General features: G+C 37.9%; 1 protein-coding gene across 1 annotated transcript; it reads right to left on the bottom strand.

Annotated features, from left to right (window-relative positions):
* Window positions 1-8,978: 8,978 nt before the first annotated feature.
* On the bottom strand, window positions 8,979-14,308 carry LOC149136643 (uncharacterized). The gene is made up of 2 exons (XM_089349424.1): window positions 13,658-14,308; window positions 8,979-12,323 (listed from the first exon to the last, which is right to left on the bottom strand). The coding sequence occupies exons 1-2, from the start codon at window positions 14,306-14,308 to the stop codon at window positions 12,282-12,284; spliced, it is 693 nt and encodes a 230-aa protein (XP_089205550.1). The 3' UTR covers window positions 8,979-12,281.
* Between the last annotated feature and the right edge of the window lie 483 nt (window positions 14,309-14,791).

Consider the following 14,791-nt stretch of genomic DNA (forward strand, 5'->3'; position numbering starts at 1 on the left):
GAGTAGCAGTTTCCGTGATAATTTTGTGATGTTTTTGAAGCTTTAATAATGAAGTATATATATATATATATATATATATATATATATATATATATATACAGTATATATATATATAAATTATCAAAGTGGTTAGTCGCAATTTAAAATGAAAGTACAAACCTACATTGCTAGAAATAGGAGTTGAAACAACTATTAGTCACGAACAGAACTTTTTCTGTTACCACAGGATTTATCTATCGTCTGACACGAAAGGTATGTACCCTAAGCAAGCGAGGGCTCCATATCACGGTGGTTTGAGATCAAATTAATTCTCATCCGTGACGCTACTCCGTTGCCTAGGGTTAAAGCTAACTCGCCTTGTCAGTTTATAGAAAATACCATCCGAATCATTTGCTGATTCAATGAAATGTTTAAGTGATTATAAATTATTAGAGTGGCTAGTCGCAATTTAAAGCCAAAAGGCACAAGTACAGACGTCACTAAAAGTGACTAAGGGTGCAAGTAAGCATCAGCGTTACTAGAAATAAGAGTTAAAACAACTCTTAGCCACGAACAGAACATTTTCTCTTGCAAAAGCACTTATCTATCGACTGACAAGGGAGACAAGCTCCCTATATATGTTTGTTTATATATGCGCTCATTTGTAGATAGACGTTCACGAATCTTGGCAGCATTAGTTTAGTTCATTTTGATGTGATGTTAAATCAATGACAAGGTGCGACAGATAGCGGCTGTCATGATGTTATAGCTGAGTCAACCTATCGACCAAAGTCAACCTGCCGACTGAGTCAACTCTCGGGCCGACTAAAGCCTTGTGAGTGGATTTGGTAGACGGAAGCTGAAAGAAGCCCGTCGCATATATGTGTATGTGTGTGTGTGTGTGTGTTTGTCCCCCGCCATCACTTGACAACCGATGTTGGTGTGTTTACGTCCCCGTAACTTTGCGTTTCGGCAAAAGAGACTGATAAGATAGGCTTACAAAAAATAAGTCCTGAAGTCGATTTGTTCGACTAAAGGCGGTGCTCCAGCATGGCCGCAGTCAAATGACTGAAACAAATAGAGTAAAAAAAAAGAATAAAATCAATATGTAACACTTATAAGGTGGCGAGCTGGCAGAATCGTTAGCATGCCGGGCAAAATACTTAGCATTTCGTTTGTCTTTACGTTGTGAGTTCAAATTGCGCCGAAGTCGACTTTCGTCCCATTCGGGGTCGATAAAATAAGTAGCAGCTGAACACTGGGGTCAATGCTATCGACTATCTGCCTCCCCTAAACTGGCTGGCCTTGCGTCAAAATTTGAAATCAATTATGCTTGTTTTCTGAAATTAAAGAACAAATAATAATAATTAGTTGGTTATCTGTGATGGAAGAAGTATTAACTCAAAATAGGTTTGTAGTATTCTACAGTATGTCCACGTTAAGTAAGATATACTGAATGCTATGATAATTAGCATTTTTAATATCATTGTTTTTTTTTTCTTCTGTGGAAGATGTAAGTACCATTTAAAAATAGTTGACAGCGCATATAATATCGTATTCTGGCACTAAATAAAAAATGATCTGTATTTTAACGTCATGAAACCTAACTTAGATTTAAAAGATGACTTGACAGATAATTAAGTGTTGATATTGCGAAAACGGACCTAACGTCTCAAACTTCACTGATGCGATAATTGTTATAATGGTAGTATAAAAAAATATAGTCCATTATGAATATTAGATGGTATATACTAAAGTCTAATTGATCAATGGACCAAATCGTTAACCAAATATTTTCGTAACTGTTGCATAAGTAATATTATCTATGAGTTTAATCTCTCGAAAGCAGTTGATTAATCACACATGAGAGGTATATTAACATGGAGGAAGTTTACAAATCTCTGAACATCAAGGTGAAGTTTTTTTTAATAAAAAAGCAATGTTTAAACAAGTTGGCAGTCTTTTTCTACTTTGAAAGTATTATTCTTTTTTATACGCATTGTATATCACAAACAATAATGCTGACTTTGTGAAGTTTTCAGGATTAGTTATTGCATATAGAAAATGACCAGCCATTGCATATAGACGGAAACGTAATATAATATATGCTAATAAAGAGATCACTGCAGTTGGCAAGTTTTTAGAAACATCATACACAAGACAACTAATCAAGCATTAAGCACAAGTATATTTTAATAAAAGAAACTTCAGCGAAGTGGATGTTTTAATATACTCAACATCAACGAATAGTTTAAGAAGGTTCCACTCAAGTTTTCAAACTCACCTAAAATCTTTGCTCTGCTGTGGTGGGAAATGCTGAGAAATACAAGATATACAATAACATGGTTATTATTTACGTAACACATCACCTATGGAGTGGGTTTGAAAACTAAAGTATTACAGTTTAAACGTAGATGACTCGCACTCAGATTTGGTGTAGACAGAATATATGATCGTCTAAACCAGAGAAATATTAAATATGTATTTCAATACAGAATAAATTCACATATTCTATGGTGTGCTACTACGTAGTCTGTTTGTTATGATAACAAAAGTTAGTCCTCGTATATGAGATGTCTGACATAACTGTCTGCTGTAGCGAAAGAAAATCCTTTAGAGGAGTAAAATTACTGAGATATAGAAATTTGCAATGCAAAGTTCCCATTGAAAACCATTGGGGATAATGTTTAGTCTTACATTTTTTGACGTAGTTTGCTATGCTAATGACCCTGTGCCAGGTAACAGAAGTGAATTGATAGAAAAAGCTAAGAATATCACTCAACAAGTAAAGGTTGTCAATAGAGTATACGAGATGGTGCTGAAAAGCTCCTGGCTTTAGGTAAAAGAAAATACTGGAGGATCAGTTAATTATGATTTTATTCAACATATTTCCCTCTCAGATTCACACACTTATTGCAGCGGTCCTTCAGTTTTCTAAGCCCTGTAAAAGAACTCGGAAGGTTGGGCCTCCAGTGACACCCTTAAAGCCAGGAACTTTTCAGCACCCCTCATATATTTGACCTAAAACCGTCAAAAATATTCTCTTTACTCGTATCATTTCTCAACAAATTATTCTTAGGTTCACTGAATTGATAACGCTTAGATTCTGCTGCCAATGCTGTACACATCGAGTCAAAAGGGAAAAAATCCGGCATTTACGAAAACAACTCACATGACAGACCATTTAATCTTTTCTACTCTAGGCACAATGCCTGAAATTTTTTGGGGGTGGGGGCCTGTCGATTAAATCGACCCCAGTACGCAACTGGTACTTAATTTATCAACCCCGAAGGGATGAAAGGCAAAGTCGACCTCGGCAGAATTTGAACTCAGAACGTAAAGTCAGATGAAATACTGCTAAGAATTTCGCCCGGCGTGCTAACGTTTCTGACAGCTCACCGCCTTTTGACAGATCATTTAATCTCAGCACATCGTCACTTGCTCAATTGTACCTGATTTCTTGTCCTAGGCCTCTCGGACCGACCACTTCGTTTCTATTGCCGAGATAAGCTGGAGCTCACATGTCGGCCTCGATATTTGAAGTTTTAAAATAAATAAATAAAAACTACTGACATTATGTTAGCGCAATAGGATCAACTGTGTATATGTTGGCACTCCGTCGCTTACGACGTCGAGGGTTCCAGTTGATCCGATCAACGGAACAGCCTGCTCGTGAAATTAACGTGCAAGTGGCTGAGCACTCCACAGACACGTGTACCCTTAACGTAGTTCTCGGGGATATTCAGCGTGACACGGTGTGACAAGGCTGACCCTTTGAATTACAGGCACAACGGAAAGAAGTAAAAATGAGAGAAAGTTGTGGTGAAAGAGTACAGCAGGGTTCGCTACCATCCCCTGCCGGAGCCTCGTAGAGCTTTAGGTGTTTTCGCTCAATAAACACTCACAACGCCCAGTCTGGGGAATAGAAACCGCGATTCTATGACCGCGAGTCCGCTGCCCTAACCACTGGGCCATTGCGCCTCCACCAACTGTCTATAGTCTAAGAAAAAAAAAATGGAAAAGTTAATTCAGAAATTTAGTCCTTAGAAAGAACGAAGTTGAATTCTTTAAGTCATTCAGTCTGATGATCACTTGACTGTCTCAGTCAGCACAGCCTTTATACAAACGAAATAATATAACAAAAATATAATACAGAAAGATATTATAGATCTCTGAAGTGTAGTTAACTATACCATTCCTCAGCACCAAGAAGAATACGTCATTTTCACCGGCTCCGCACTTAATGATATATTGAAGATATTTTTAGAATGGCATGTTTCTACCCCTCCTCCATGCCCATATGCTCCATACGGAAACAGTTTCATCTTACAAAGAAATATGTAAATTGAAGTGATAAAGCATGAAGTCATTAAACGATTCGCCTTAAACATATTTTCTTCATTCCAATTTAGAACATCACCGCTCTCTCCATCCTTACACCTCAACCGCTACGATATTCATCATGTTACCTACGGCGTTATTCGCTAGATATACAAGCGCTAATACATAACATTTAACAACCATACTCATAACGCATACATACATACATACATACATACACACTTATGCACATTTACATACCCTCACATACACATAAACACACCAACTGACACAACCACAGAATATCTAACGTAACCTCCCACACAAGTCAGATGTTAAGTTATGTCTTAGTATTTTTAATAGTTACCTGAATGCTTATCTATAGTTACATATATCGTTTAGGTAAATACTAACTATACTTAAATACCCCATGATGGTATGCATAAAGATATGCGTATCTATCTATACATACAAATATGTGCATAATGGTATGTACACATGTATGTATTTAAAGATATGTATGGAAGTCTGTACACGAGTGCTATAAAGGTAGGTCTAAAGGTATGTGTGTGTGTGTAGATGTGTATGTTTATGGATATCTGCGTTCTAAATAATTACGAAATGCAACAAACTGGTTGTAATGGTATATGTATATATGTATGAATGTGTGTGCAATTAAGCTGATGGAAGAGAGAAAACTCCTATGACCAATGAAAGCACTAAAACTGTGCACTCCGTCGGTTATGATGACGAGGGTTGCAGTTGATCCGATCAACGGAACAACCTGCTCGCGAAATTAACGTGCAAGTGGCTGAACACTCCACAGACACGCGGACCCTTAACGTAGTTCTCAAGGCCAGCCCTTTGATCCACAGGTACAATTCAATTTTTCTAGCTGAGTGGACTGGCGTAATGTGAAATAAAGTGTCTTGCTCAAGGACACAACGCTCCACCAGGAATCGAACTCACGACCTTACGATCGCGAGCCAAATTACAACTCAGCTACGCGCTTTTAAGTTTTTAAAGATGTTATAGTTAATTTTATCTATTTTGTAAATAGCAATATTTTCTGGAGTCTTATGGTGATGCTTGTAAATTGACTCCGTTGGTATTTGCTTTAACCTTTCTTTTAATTGTTCGTTATCATTGTTTATTGCAGTCAAGATTTCCTTATAGTCGTTAGATTTTCTTGGACTTGATATCGGGGACAGATTGCCTGGGCTTGGCGGGTGAGGGGTGATGTCTGGGAGAGGGGTATGTTCGGGGAAATCCGAACTAGAGGGGTAAGGGAGGGACTCATCGCCGAGAGGGGGGGGGAATAGGATGGGGAGGAATAGGATGGGGAGGAATCTGATATTGTTGACTTTTGCGGGGGAATAGTGGTGGGGTGGGGTAATTTTTCTTTGAGTGTCCTGAGTTTTTCTTTTGGTGTTGTAGGGTTGGGTTGACTCGTTATTATTTTCCCTTTTTTTGGGTCTTACTACCAACCAGCCGTCTTTTTCCCCGGCTTGTTGAACACCATCAGTGCCGGGGTTTTGCTGGTCGGTCTTTTGGTTTTGTTCTTTTTTATTTTGTTCTTTTTTTTCCTCTTCTTCTTTCTCCTTGCGGGTGGAGCAGTTTAGCCGAATGTGGCCTTTTTCACCGCATTCGTAGCATCTGGATTTCCTGCCCTCCACCATTACCCGCAAGGTGGTTTCTTCTTCGATGTGGATGTTCTCAGCAATTTCTTCTAATGTCTGGGGGTCGGGCGCTTGGATTTTGATCTCAAGCCTTTGGCCCCGCCAGTTCTGTTGTATTCTGGAAGCTTCAATCATCTTGATTTTATCCTCAAGCCCCATTAGAAGGGCTGATATAATCCAGACGACATTTATTTCTGGTGGGATTTCCTCAATAACTATTTGGGATGTTCTTCTACTCATATAAGTTGGTAATAAAATGACTTCATTGGTTTTTATCGGTTGGAGTGAGTGTTTTATAACCTTTTCATCATTTTTGAAGTACACCACTACTGTGGTGTATCTTCTCCCTCTGGTCAAGAACTCGATGCCTTGCCTTGTCTATTTTCTTGTCTTTTATTATCATTGTCTTATATGTTATTATTTTCCTCTTTGTTTCTTCGATGAGTTCGTTAGGGAGGGTGGCTTTAACATCAAAGCCTTCTCTTTCAAACATACCTCTGTGTTGCCGCAGTGAATCTAGCTCAATGTTCAATTTATCTTTTCTCACATCGGCTGCGGTGGCACTAAATAACATAGTTCTCAATTAATCTAATCTTCTTTTGGTTGTCTTCTGTTGGGTTTACTTTTCTGCTATTCATTTTATCGTTTTCAGCATCTATTTTTCCTTCTTGGTTCCTTTTTCCGTTTATTGCATTTATGTGGCTTTCGTTCACATTTTCGTTCATTTTGTCTTGTCTTACAGCTGCGCTTTGGTTAGCTTGGTCAGGATTAGAAGACCTGTCCTCCGAATTCATTTTCACAAAAATAAATATTTTCCAAAATATTTTTTCCAAAAATTATTTCAAAAATTATTTCCCCCCCCGTAAGGAGGGGAACAACAGTCCACTACGTCTGTTAAAACAGAACGTAGAACAATAACAAAGGTTCAAAATTTAACAATAAATAATAATAACAGTTACTAACCAAATTCTCGCAAAGACAAATTAACTGCAGCGTGCTAACGTCTCTTATTTCTTTATTGCCCACGAGGGGCTAAACATAGAGGGGACAAACAAGGACAGACAAAGGGATTAAGTCGATTACATCGAACCAGTGCGTAACTGGTACTTAATTTATTGACCCCGAAAGGTTGAAAGGCAAAGTCGACCTCGGCGGAATTTGAACTCAGAACGTAAAGACTGTCGAAATACCAATAAGTATTTCGCCCGGCGTGTTAACGTCTCTTATTTCTTTATTGCTCACAAGGAGCTAAACACAGAGGGGACAAACAAGGACAGACAAAGGGATTAAGTCGATTACATCGAACCCAGTGCGTAACTGGTACTTAATTTATTGACCCCGAAAGGCTGAAAGGCAAAGTCGACCTCGGCGGAATTTGAACTCAGAACGTAAAGACTGTCGAAATACCAATAAGTATTTCGCCCGGCGTGTTAACGTCTCTTATTTCTTTATTGCTCACAAGGAGCTAAACACAGAGGGGACAAACAAGGACAGACAAAGGGATTAAGTCGATTACATCGACCCAGTGCGTAACTGGTACTTAACTCATCGACCCCCGGCGTGCTAACGTTTCTTATTTCTTTATTGCCCACAAGGGGCTAAACATAGAGGGGACAAACAAGGACAGACAAAGGGATTAAGTCGATTACATCGAACCAGTGCGTAACTGGTACTTAATTTATCGACCTCGGAAGGATGAAAGGCAAAGTCGACCTCGGCGGAATTTGAACTCAGAACGTAACGGCAGACGAAATACTGCTAAGCATTTCGCCCGGCGTGCTAACGATTCTGCCAGTTCGCCACCTTAGGAGAATAATATTTACTTAACCAAATAACGAACTCATGAGATTTGACAAAACATTAAAGGAAGTTGATTGGAAGAATTGTCAGAACGTCGAAAAGTTCTCGGGTAGAATTTAGTTATAGATCTTTACGTCCCGAATTCAAATACTGCTGAGATCCCTTTTTACCTTACTTTTATCCTTCTGGAGTTCACGTAATCAATACTAAATTTATGGCATTGTGTTCATTACAAAGAAATATGTAAGTTGGAGTGATAAAGCATGAAGTCATTAAACGATTCGCCTTAAAATGTTTTCTTCATTCCAATTTAGAACATCATCGCTCTCTCCATCCGTACACTGCAACCGCTACGATATTCATCATTTTACCTCCGGCGTTATCCGCCAGATATACAAGCGCTAATACATAACATTTAACAACCATACTCATAACGCAGACATAGAACAGGAGTGATAGAAACGGTACGAGTTTTCCATATTTCGTGCTGATATTCGTAGTTCTGATTTCAAACTCTGCTGATGTCTATGCTACTGTTACATACTAATAATGTTGATAAAATAAATACGTCATGTTTCAATCACCGTGTACCTATACAGGGAATTAATTACTATTAGAATCGCATGAAATTTGTTATTTTTAGAGACGATAAAATGGTAAGTGATTGTGTTTAAATGTGTCACAAAAGGCATCAGCGTTGCATATGTTGTTGACTCAGGAATTGAAACCCTGTCATAATATGGTGTGATCGGAAGTTTTCTTTTTGTTCTAACGGCTGTCACCTGCCAATTTAACCACATATGAAGGAAAGGAAAATGGGCAAACTACTATGTATTTTGATTAATGAGTTTTAGTAACATGGGTTGAATGCTATAAAGAAAACGTAAATGTTTAACGTTTATATTTCTATGGCTTGTATGAGAACTTTGAATGGTTTGTATTAGAATCAGTTTATTGATATGAAGACAAGGGATAAATATTTCTCCAGATTTGATATCGATGTAACTCGGGCAACATTTCCAGAATAACTAATATTTGTTGCAAATAGTAAAGTGAACTAAGGCGTTAGTTCTAAATGTTGTTGTTGGCACTCCGTAGCTTACGACGTCGAGGGTTCCAGTTGATCCGATCAACGGAACAGCCTGCTCGAGAAATTAACGTGCAAGTGGCTGAGCACTCCACAGACACGTGTACACTTAACGTAGTTCTTGGGGATATTCAGCGTGACACAGTGTGACAAGGCTGACCCTTTGAATTACAGGCACAACAGAAACAGGAAGTAAGAGCGAGAGAAAGTTGTGGTGAAAGAGTACAGCAGGGTTCGCCCCCATCCCCTGCTGGAGCCTTGTGGAGCTTTAGGTGTTTTTCGCTCAATAAACACTCACAACGCCCGGTCTGGAAATCGAAACCGCGATGCTATGATCGCGACTCTGCTGCCCTAACCAATGGGCCATTGCACTTCCACAGTTCTAAATGTACACTGTATTTAGTCAGCATTTTCTCTCCAATAGATAAGATTAAAAAATGATTTCAGGCGACAAATGAAACTGTATTGCCGTCACTTTTCTCACAGTAAGATAATGTCTTTCTATATAGTGTCGGCATAATTTTATTTTACTCGGCACAGCACAACAAACTTTATGGTTAATATTGTTTATTTTATACTTAGGATGATGTGACACTTATATCTTTGTCAAGAAACATTACTGGCCTAATGATGTGAATTAGCTCTATCTGCGAATTGAAATCAGTAACTTGTACTATAAAGCGAATATATGATTTATTAGAAAGGATATAGTTGATAAAATCTAAGCAGTGTAATACTGATACTGCTTTTGTTGATTCTGGCGGGATGGAAAGTAAAAATGTCCTTGGCACAATTTGAGCACATAGCTGATAACTGCTCTCATTTATCTCCTGGTCAATCGAGTAGAATTCAAGAGTATTCCAGCCTGGCCATCCCATGTTTATTACACGGGATTGTATTATCCAATGTGATGGAAGGGTGCACTTTTGAGAGATTTGGTTGCAATTTCAGCTATTCGGGCGATTACTTAGAGGGTACCTCGTTGGTCACAAACTGTTTTTGATGCTGCCAGCGTTATCAGACCCTAGAGAAAAGCAGTCTCTATATGTTATCTCATCCTGCTAAAAATAGCAGCTGAATTACCTTCAAACCTCATCTTAAGATCTAAAAAGGGGCATATTAAAAATGATATATAAGAAGGGATGGTCATTGCTGGAACGCTTTGACCGTACGTCTGATTGATCAGTGCTGGTTTGGACTAAACAATAACAGCAACAACAATGTAATAGAAGAACGTAACTTCTTAAAGTTTGAGTTTAGAATAGTTATGAATACCTTAAGTCATCATCATTGTCGATTCTCTTTCATCACTTTATTAATCGTGATTCCAAGTGTGAGTGAAATACAAAATATTTGGTGATGTGTTGAAGTTACATAAGTTGTCAGACTACCTGCTCGTCTTTAGTTCTGGTATTCTTTTAAGGTTTACTAATTTAGCCTGTACTATTTCAATGATTCTTGCAATGCAGTGTGGATTGAATAATCAAGAGTGATCTACAATTCAATATGTTTCAATTATGCATTATGCATGCAGAACGGCTTTCAACTTCCATAGCTATCTCTACTGTTCATTATTCTCCATTAGGAAATACCATTGTATACATTTTGTGTACACATGCTATGAACGTAGTTCCTTTTCATTCAAACAATCGCTCAGGTAACAACACTGCAACCTCTGTATGTTTAACCAATTGCATGACAACAATATAACTCTCTTTCATGTAAACCAATTAAATGACAGTAATTACAATACTTCAGACGGTAGAACCAATCAAGTGGAAATGCTACAATGCTCTTTGGTCTGTTCCAGTTAGAAACAACTCGTCAGTTCAGTCAATGACGGCAAATAACACAATTGCTAATTCAAGCCAGCCAACCAGGTGCCAAAAGTTCTAAAAGTTGTACAATATAAACTATTCACTCAATGCTACTCATAAATGTTTTTACATGAAATTTCAGGTATTTTATTGACGTCACTACCGCCATTATTATACCATATTACTGATGTTATATTGTTATTAGTGCTGTTGTTTGTGGCAATAAAATAAGTCTTATTTTTTTAAAATTTGTTTTTGCTGTTGGACGGGAGAAAAACGCCGAACATAATTCTTTGTGATATTTCTTCCGTCTGTTTACTTTCTGAGTTCAAATACCGCCAAGTTCAACTTTGCCTTTCATTCTTCCGGCATTGATGAAATAAAGTACGAGTGATGTAGTGGCGTTGATTGAATCAATTTGTGGCCTTTTGTCTATGTAAAAATTATTATTGCTGTTGGTCACTAGAAGAGTGTTGGACACAATGATTGACAGTACTTTGTAATCTGCATTCTGAACTCCAATCCTGCTTGGATTGTTTTTCGCTCCTAGGGTCGGTGAAAGGAATACCAGACGGTCGGTAAAAGGAATACCTAGGGTCGGTGAAAAGAATACCAGGCTTCAACTTAATCCACAACATTTCGTTTCCAAATTTGTAGTCTTGTACTATCAACACTCATTAAATTTTGAGTTCAGATCACACTGGTTTTCGGCTTTAATTTTGATTCTTCAGGCATTGTAAAATTACGTACCAGTCATGTAATCACCTGTCAGCGCCATATTTGTGATCTTGTGCCTATGTTAGAAATCATTACTATTGTTGTTACATTTATTGTTTATTATTATTGCTATTGTTGTTATTATTATAATTAGTGTGGGAGATTGGCAGAATGCTTAGTGTATCGACAAAATGCGTCTTTATGTTCTGATCGTGGAGGTCACCTTTACCATTCACCCTTCCGGGGTCGGTAAAAATGGTACCACTCAGGTACTGAAGTTAATGGCATCTACTAGGCCCTTCCCTTCAGACTTGCTGGAAGAACTGTTAGAGTGTAAAAAATAAAACCTTATGGCACTTGTTCCGATTTTTTACATTCTATATTCAAATTCTCCCGAGGTCAACTTTAATCTTTCATCTCTTCTAGGTGGATAAAATAAAGTATCAGTCAAGTACTGGACACAATGACATCGATGAGTCCTCTTATCTCAAAATTGCTGGTCTTGGGGGCCTACATTCGAAGTCAATATTCTTCTTGTTAATAGTAGTAGTAGTAGTAGTGGTAGTAAGGCAATGAGCTGGCAGAATCGTTAGCACGGCGGGCAAACTGCTTATACGGCATTTCGTCAATCTGAGTTCAAATTCTGCTGAGGTGGATTTTGCCTATTATCCTGTCGAATTTGGTAAAATAACTACCAGTTGAACATTGGGGTCGATGTACTCGACTATCTCCCTCCCAAAAAATTTCATAGGTACAACTTATAATAGAAAGGATTATCATTATCATTTGCATCTGGAGTAATAGTTCGTGCAGAGAGAGTAGGTGTTGTTTACAACTCACTTTCCGAGGAGAAGGATTTTACTTAATAAAATTGAGTATTTATCAAAAATACTCGTACAGTTTTTGAAGTTCGCACTTTTCCACCTGAGGGAATGACAAAATATGAAAAATAAGATTTGTTTGTTTTTTTATTGAAATTTATTTTTCTTATTTTCATGTTACCTGCATATAAAAATGGTTATGAATCTTACGACATGCCCACGAAAGAAAACCGAAAACGCACAAAAATAATACATTTCACACAGAAAACTCCACCCCACAAAAAACAAAACAATATTACTTTAAATGTAGCACAAATTATTAATAATTACCAGGAGGAAAAAGATAACATTAATATTATAACATCGAATATATATATACTGCATGGAAATCTTAACGAAAGCAGCAACTGTATACATACACTCATTACAGCAAACCTAAATAGGAAGAACGGACAGTTTTCCGTACATGTCTTTCAACAAACAACATTTGATATGGAATATTTTGCTGCAAGAATGAAAGCTTCGAAGGATTTTTTTTAATACAAGAAGAGCGCGAACCAATTACTACAGAGGTATGCGAAAGGAGAAAAATAACCGACCTCTGCTTTACGAAGGTAATAAGGACTTCTTTGTCCACCTAAAGAAGAGTTGGTGACAGTAATGTCAGCTATTTTACGTGAAATTCCCTTTATTGGGAGAGTTAGAGCATATAGTATTATACATGTCATTTCAGGAAAATCGGTAACGATGTCGATCCGTAGTTAGTAACCATCTTTGTGGTACCATATAGGTAGATGGTTAGGGTAGAAGTAACAATTGACGATATGTTATTGGTTGGCATCACTATGGATATACAAATCCTAATTACTCCCTATGACCCCCGGTAACCACAAAACAATATCAGAACTCTGTTGTTGGGGTTATCGAGTGGAAGGTCACAAAACTCAGTATCTATACTAGACAACCTAGCTACTATAAATGTAGGAGTTAAAACCATTTTAGGGCTTTCAATTCAAAAGGTCAATAAGAACAAGGAAATTTGGGGGAAGGGGGATAGTCGATTACACCAGCTCCAGCACTCGACTAGTACTTATTTAATCGACCCTGAAAGGATTAAGGGCAAAGTTGTCCTCGGTAGTATTTGAACTCAGAATATGAATACAGATGAAATACCGATTTCTTTATTACCAGTAAAGGGCTACACAAAGAATTTTTTTTAAGACACCGCAAAACATAAAGACAGTACAAAACGCAAACATAAAATCGGGGTAATTAAAATAAAATGATAATATGCAAGAATGAAAAAAATGAGGCGCAATGTCCACTCGATCCCCGAAGTCGGGTGGTTACATTTATCCAGTTTTTCACTTTTACGTTCAACGTCATGTAAACATTTTAACGGTTTTGTAACTCAAAAAATCCAAACACTCGCGTTACCTTTCTTCCATTAATCATTGTTACGTCCGTCCTTAACAACTGCAAATAATCAGTTCTAGGGGGTGGTGTCTCCACCAACCATATCCGTTTCATTATTATATTTTCACCAAGTTCTTTTATGCACTCGAAGCATCTTTCAGCACATTTCTCTGGCATTTTCACTCTTATTATTTCTTTTAACCTCTCGACTTTTCTCTCCATCTGCTCGCAATTCTCGTACTTTATCAAAAGCCCCTTGTATTTGACATCTTTCTCCGTTCTCTCCTCCTCTTCTTGTACATTATTAGTTTCTGGCTTTTCTATCTCTTTTATGTTTTCTGTTAACCGTTCCTTTGACTTATTTTTCTTTCGTTTTTTTTTAGGGTTAGTAGCTCCATTTTCGTTCTTCTCCTTTGTTTTCTCTGTTTCACACTTCTGTCTCTCTTTTATTTTCTTCGTGTGGTCTACAATGTTTTCCTCCTCTGCTTGTGCTTTCTCTTGCTGTAGCTGTGTGAACTCATATAGGGGGCATTTGATCTTCATATGACCTCTTTCCCCGCATATGTAGCAATTTGGTTTCCTTCCCTCGACTACATTTAGCATTCGCTCATCCTCTACTTCTATCTGGCAGGGAATTCTTTCTATGTCCTCGAATGTGGCAAAAAGCCACATTTCGAGTCCAAATCCCCACCATTTGCACACTTTTGTTTTCGCCACTGGTCCCAATTCCGGCTCCTCCTTGGTTGCAGCCAGTACTGTTGCAACCAACCACTCTAGTTTAATATCTGGTGTAACTCTGGGAATTCGTATTTTTTACACTTCTTCTTCCTCTATAGCTTGGTAGCAATGCTATTTTCTCACTTCTTAATATGTTGGTTGCATGCTTGGTTGCCTCTTTTATAGTGGCGAACCTCACCTCAACCGTACCGAACTTTCTTCCTTTGTTGATGTACCTGGCTTCATTGACAATTTCACCCAGGCACTCCTCGATTTCTTCTTCCGTCACCATTTCAATTTTACCGGTTTCGACAGCCTGTGTACGATACACTACTGTCCTCAGAATCTTATTTTCTTTAGTCTCTTTTGAGGGACACAATTTGTACGAGTTACCCTCAACTTCTATCAAATTCCTGCTTCTGGTCACCTCCTCCATAT

This window comes from Octopus bimaculoides, chromosome 3, assembly GCF_046866305.1.
Source record: "Octopus bimaculoides isolate indiv1 chromosome 3, ASM4686630v1, whole genome shotgun sequence".
Lineage (NCBI taxonomy): Eukaryota > Metazoa > Mollusca > Cephalopoda > Octopoda > Octopodidae > Octopus > Octopus bimaculoides.